At 39.7% G+C, this 6,475-nt stretch overlaps 1 protein-coding gene across 4 annotated transcripts in view; it reads right to left on the bottom strand.

Moving 5' to 3' along the window:
- Window positions 1-1,752: 1,752 nt before the first annotated feature.
- Cd28 (Cd28 molecule) overlaps window positions 1,753-6,475 on the bottom strand; it is a 28,401-nt gene continuing 23,678 nt past the window's right edge. For 3 of the 4 annotated variants that reach the window (XR_015628489.1, XM_087564865.1, XM_087564866.1), the window contains one exon: window positions 1,753-5,365. Coding sequence is in view for 3 of the 4 variants with exons in the window: in XM_087564865.1 (XP_087420991.1) it covers window positions 5,237-5,365 (129 nt within the window). In the remaining variant the exon portion in view is untranslated. 4 annotated transcript variants of the gene reach the window in all.

The raw sequence follows: 6,475 nt of genomic DNA, 5'->3' as shown, positions 1-6,475 counted from the left end.
GATCACAGCCAATAAGGTACTTCTAGACTTCATTGAGACAAAAGGCACTCCATAGAAAAGAGCAGCAATTCAGCTGTAGGTTCTAACTACAAAAGCCATATTTTCAGAAACCAGAAGCTAAAGATAGATTTAAAGCATTGACAAAATACTTCTCTCAGAAAACATGGGTTCTAAACAAAAAATCTCAGTGCCGAGCATGGAATATGACCCTACAAGTTATTAGGCAGGGAGACTGCTGAGGGCCACACAGCAACTACGTTGTTGTTGTTCCTGGTTACCCACCTCAACTACATGCTAAAGCCCTACAGCTGAAGATACAACAGACTTTGATTAAGGAGCAGAGAAGTCAAGGTAGAACTGACCTGAGGATTTGTCTCTGGCTGGTTAACTTTCAGAGTGCTGAGAGGTGCTTTTTGGACCACTGAGGGGTGGGCTGGGGATATAAAGTCTCACCTAGAACTGGACCCTGAAGGCTATAATATCAACCTGACAGAGAAGATACATCCAGAGATGCAATAGTGACAGGAAGTAACCAGGGGTAACCAGCCACTTTCTGATTAGATTTGACCCATACTCCATAGGAGGGAGTTGATGCCTGATGCTGTGAACCTGGTCAAAAGTCTGTGGCTCATAGGTCATAGTGGGGAACCCACTACTATTTTTTACTGAATGGACAGGTAAGACTTCCTTCTAAATATTTCTATTAATATCCATAGGTAAGTGCTGTTCTCAACTTTGGTTAAATAAGCCTCTTTTCTGCACTGGGCAGAAACTGTTCAAATTGGTGAGAATGACTTCTGTATGTTCGACCCCAAATAGGGGCGGTCTATAGCAAGCCACCTTCCCACAAAGTTCAGGAGACATCATGGAAGAGGGGACTGAAAGAATATAAGAGCCAGAGAGTGTGGCACACTGTGAAGTGCTGTCTTCTAGACATGACACAGCCACTGCACAGCCATTGTACTACAGGAGCCGTGGATACCTGTACAAGACCTGTACAAGGTCAAGTCACCAAGACTTGCACATTCCAGCAAGTGGCACTAACTGGATTCCTCAGATTACTGAAAAGAAAAGAAGAAAAGAAAAGAAAAGAAAAGAAAAGAAAAGAAAAGAAAAGGGGGAGGGCATGAAAATGAAAGAGGGATGTTGGGGACTATCCAGGGGACCTGGTGACCAGGAGCTGGGTATTGGTATTATCAAGATACATTGAACATATACATGAAATTGTCAACAAATACATTGTTTTTATTTATTTATTTATGTGTATATGCTTTACCTAAATATATGTCTGTTGAACCACATGAGTTTCATGAGCATCGAATGTGGGTGCTGGGAAACAAACCTGGGACCTCTAAAAGAATAACCTGTGTCATGCTCTTAACCACTGAGTCATCTCTCCATCCCCAATAACAATTTTTTTAAAAAGTATCCAAAAATAAAAACAATAAGGGTGTCACCAATCTATTAAGAGAGAATTTGAAAACTTTAAATGGAAAATCAACTTATTCCTAATTGATTGTTTTTAGAATAACATTTTAGGATGATTCTAACTATATTTACCTTTCAGGATGCACAAAAATTTCTAAACGGTAAATGAACTTGTATAAATTAGATGTCTCGCCACCAAATTTCTCTGTGACTGCTTTACCTCCTTTGTCTCTACGAAGTGGAAAATAGAAATGATTCTTTTCTTCTCAGAGTGTGATCATTTAGATTTGTGATTAACTCATAAACACATGTGAAATCCATCTATTCAGTGAATAAATATTTATTGCATGCTAAGCATTATTCCAGGCACTGGGGAGACAGCAATAAAATCAAAGCAAATCGAGTTCTATCCCTGTGGAGATCCAGTGTAGATTAGGAAAAAAAAGACAATAAACCGATAAATAAGAAAAACATCTAGTTATAGAATGATAGAGAAAATAAAACAATTAATAGAGACAGGTTGTAGAGGTAATTAACTACAGTTGAAGGTGACATTTGGACAAATATGTCAAGGAAGTAAGAATAAACCAAGTAGATATATAGGGAATAACATCATAGACAGAGAAAATGGTATATGTTATGTCCCAGATACAGAAACAAGCTTTTGATATTTGCATAAACATAACAGTGCAAGAGAGATTTAAGCTTCATAAACTCACTGACAAGTCCTGAAAGAACCCATACCACTGTGTTTTACTTGGGTTAATGGTGGCTATATGGACATGAACGTGGTGGTCTCTGGTCCATCTCGTGTAGTTGAATTTAACATACTCAGATGAGTATACAAGTCACATATAGTTCCCATATGGCAGTACAGAAAACTAGGGTGAGACACCAGACAGACATCCATTTGACCATCAGCGTGACTATTAAAATATCCATGCAGAATAGTGGCTCACTTAGTTGACTAAATGATTGAAGACCTACATGATTGAAGGCTCAATCAAGTTATATTTGTTCCCCGAAGTCATATCACAGAGAACACATTGGATAAACCCAGACTGAAATCTCCAAGAAATAAAACATTGCTACTGAAGCCTAGCAAACCAATCACAGTTCGTATTTCTTCCAAGGAATAACAATGTTTGAAAATCTGCAGAAAGAGAGACAGAGACACAGAGACACAGAGAGGGAGAGAGGAAGAGACAGAGACAGAGAGTTGGGGGAGGAGGAGACACACACACACTTGAGACGAGAGAGAGAGAGAGAGAGAGAGAGAGAGAGAGAGAGAGAGAGGAACCCAAAGGTGTATAAATGTTTGTCATACACTCTTTCAAATAGCAAAATCTCTCCTGATTCACTGCAAAGGGGGTGCACACCTGTCCTAAGGAAAACATTAAAGCATGAGTTTAAAAACAGGCACATGCTAGTGTGGTAATTTTATCATTGGATGTAGCTATAAGGCACACCAGCTCTCTTCAAAATTGGCATGCTCAGTCCCAAATAGGTGAGCTCACAATTAAAAATTACAGGTACACCTTAAATTCTAAGGCTCTTAGAATAATAGCAGCAAATGACATAGTTTTCTTCATACACACTACATCTGAAACTGCAAATGCTCTACTCCAAACCAGTGTTCTTAAACTATCTGTTGGTTCATACCAATAGTGAAAGGCTTCTGACACCTATGCCTTGGTTCTGTTCAGAGGAGGCAAGAAAAATCTCAGGTATGAGTCATCGCCAGTAAACCTCCTTTTCCAGTTAGAAAACAAAGTTATCGATTGCCAAAGATCAAATCTTTCCATTTGAAAAAGGGTTTGCTATCTGCTATTGCCCTTTCTATAAATTCTCCAGCTTTGTCATTTTCAAATATAATTTTATAACTTAGATTCAAGAACTCTACATGTCAAGAGGCTGACTGCAATCACAAGTGCCAGTATTTTATCACACCAGTAGGGCTGATCTTGGCCTTATCTGGTTTAATTAAAGGCACAGAATAGAAGCCAATGTTTTGGTTTTTTTTTTTAATCTACCAGAGCACAATATCTTCTGTCTAGAATTAAAAGATTCCTATCTCTTCCTACCCCTCATATTAAAAAAAATAGTTTAAAGACCTCTTTATACGCAAAACAGTGAGGGGAGTGGAAATGCCTCGTGTTTGATTACAAGATAAACTATTCCAATGAGCTGGAAAATTATTGAAGCTGAGAGATTCTCGTGAGCTTGGTTTAGATTTATGTTACACGCTGGTCATGATTGTGCAGTCCTATAATCCCCACCCTTAGGAGACAGAGGCTGGAGGAAACACAGCAAGTTTCATTATGTCCATTTTACAGTCATAGTCTTGGATGAACAGTGACTTGCCCAAGGCCATTTAACTAGTAATGAGAATTTTTTAACCAGGTTTTTCTGCCTTTAAAATCTCAGAATAATTCAAAGCACTATACAAATGATGGAGACAGCTGTACAGTCATTCTTCAAGGTCCCCATATACATTCCAGTTGACCCAAACTGGAAGGAAAACAAAGTATCAGGTCAGGCAGGATCTTGAGAACTTTGATGTTGTCCCTAAAGACACACTCCAAAATAGTTGTTCATGTCAATGAATCCCCATGAAGCAGCTGAGCCCACAAAGTTCTGGAGTCCTGAGCCCTAGAACATCCAAAATCCCTCTAAACTTTAGAGTCTAAAGGAACTTGTACTGAGGCTCTCTATGGTGCCTTCTGGAAAATATCTACCTCTTTCATACATGGCAAGAACAACCTCGTTCCCTTCCTCAGAGGAAGCTGCCACCTAACAAATACTAACACTAGCCTTTGTGTTCACAGTATCATGACTACAGCTATATAGACACAATTTCAGATATCCACAAAAACAACAAGTGGCCCAACTGTGGAAAGTTGAAACTTAAATGGTTTGACTATAACAGGCTACTAAACAGATAATTCTTCATAGCATTCATATATGTAGATATGAATGTATGTATATATGTGTGTATATATATGTATACATACATATGTGTGTGTGAGTGTTTTACCTAAAGTGACCTTACTTGCTCTCACGTTTTTCTTGGTGTGAGAGGGCTATTTAGTTCTGAAATTATGTTGTGACTATTAATAATACTGAATTCCCATGACAGGAAGTGAGGAAACAAGCCCTGGAGGGTACTTTGGGGCCATTCCATGGGTCAATGTGATTAAAATGGTCAGAATTCATTAAAAATATGGCCACATCCTTCTAAACTAAAAAACACTGTTTAGGAGCTAAATGGCTCATTTCATGAGTAAAAAAAAGTGTTTTAATTATTTTTCAAATAGTTAAGTACTATACTCCAACCTACCTCCACCCCAAACACCAACTTAGCCAAAGAGAAGGTTTTTCTATCCTTTCTTCTCCACCCAAAACGTCTTTGGCTATCACAGGTCACATGACTGAAATATGCCGGTAAATAAGAAAGGGGCGGGGCTCATCTAGGAGCCTGCAAATTGACTTTCCAAGGCTGAATGAATTCTTTCACTTTTTGATTTCTCTACTCTAACTTCCCCAGTCAAGTCAATAAATATATTAAGCTTGCGTCCGGGTCAAGCCACACAGAATTTATCCTGCCATAGAAGCTTCTTTCATTCATTGCAGAGTCTCGAGATGATCGTGATGTTAGATCTAGACACTCTTAAAATAGTGGGCATTGGTGGCCCAGTAGAGGTCCAAGGTGGCCGGCTGAAGATGAGGCTGTCCTTTCCTATCCAGAGCAGTGATGGTGAGCAGGTAGACGGGTACCAGCCGGCGGGCTTCTGGATAGAGGTCCCTGTCAGGGGCGGTACGCTGCAAAGTCTCTCGCTGGGGCATAGGGTTGGTAATGCTTGCGCGTGGGCCCGAGTCTCCGCGGTGTCATGTTCATGTAGTCACTTTGAAGGAGCCTGTTCCTTCTGCTATTTGTCTGCGGGGGAAAAAGAGAAAAGAGAAAAAGGTCAATATGGAAGGACTTAGAGGAGATGTTACAGGAGAGCTTCTAAGACTTTGCGAGTACTTTTTCAGATCACCAGCTCTCAAACATGTCATCTAATCCAAAGCCCAAGAGAATATTTTAGATCACATTGATATCTAAACACAACGGAAAGCCCTTCATCTTTGGGTAGGTTAAACATCCCCACTTAAATCATTCATTAAGTAAAGCTGTTTTTCTGTAATTAAACAACAAAAACCAAACCAACTACAACAACAACAAAAACCCTTTCAGATCCTTCAGGATCTGAAAAAAAAGTAATTATAAATTTAGGTTAGCAATCATTTCTCAGCCTTTTGGCTAAGATCAAGTATAAGTTTTGGTTATCAGAATCCAAATGAATGACAGTATTTATAGTTCTGCACACCTGTATTCCTATTTTCTATATGCATATATTTCTGCGAAAACAATAGCATCACCCACCACTGTTTTCCAAGACTGAGCAACCTCTGGAAGAAACCCTACCAGGAGCAGAGAAAAAGGAGTGACACTAATCCTGGAACTAGAGTAAAACTCACTTTGCATCTTGACCACATTTTGACTGTGGTTTAGGGGCATCATTGCCAGATCAGTGTGATGGTAAAGTTTGCATAATTGTCAAAAGCAGACAGTCATGTGGATTGTAGACTCAGGATTCTCTGTTATGAAAACCAACATCTACTTGTATGCAGAAAAGCCTGATGTGCTAAGTATGTATAATAGGTGTGAGTGACAGGGGATCCTGAATACATAATGAGTGGATGATGACAGGTTTGGTCTCCTTTCCACACCCACACGCCCGAGGCCTCGAAGTAAGCAAAGATGGCTGGAGATGCTACCCAGGCAAGCATTGTCAGTACTGGTGCTAACCTTTAGGGTCTCCTTTGCCAACCCCCAAATGCTAACCTTGCCTGGGGATACTCCAATGGCTTAAAGAAAAGCCTCAATAAGAAGGGTGTTGTGACTCCGGGGTTCTCCAGGTTACAGGCAAAGATAATAAAGAAAGTCTGTTACAATCAGCTCCTGTGCTTACCCCAACACTGTTATCAGACAGTGGATTTAACT

This window comes from Rattus norvegicus, chromosome 9 (assembly GCF_021556685.1).
Source record: "Rattus norvegicus strain SHRSP/BbbUtx chromosome 9, alternate assembly SHRSP_T2T, whole genome shotgun sequence".
NCBI classification, from domain to species: domain Eukaryota; kingdom Metazoa; phylum Chordata; class Mammalia; order Rodentia; family Muridae; genus Rattus; species Rattus norvegicus.
The sequence above is the reverse complement of the archived record's forward strand: the minus strand, read 5'-3'. Positions and strand labels throughout refer to the sequence as shown.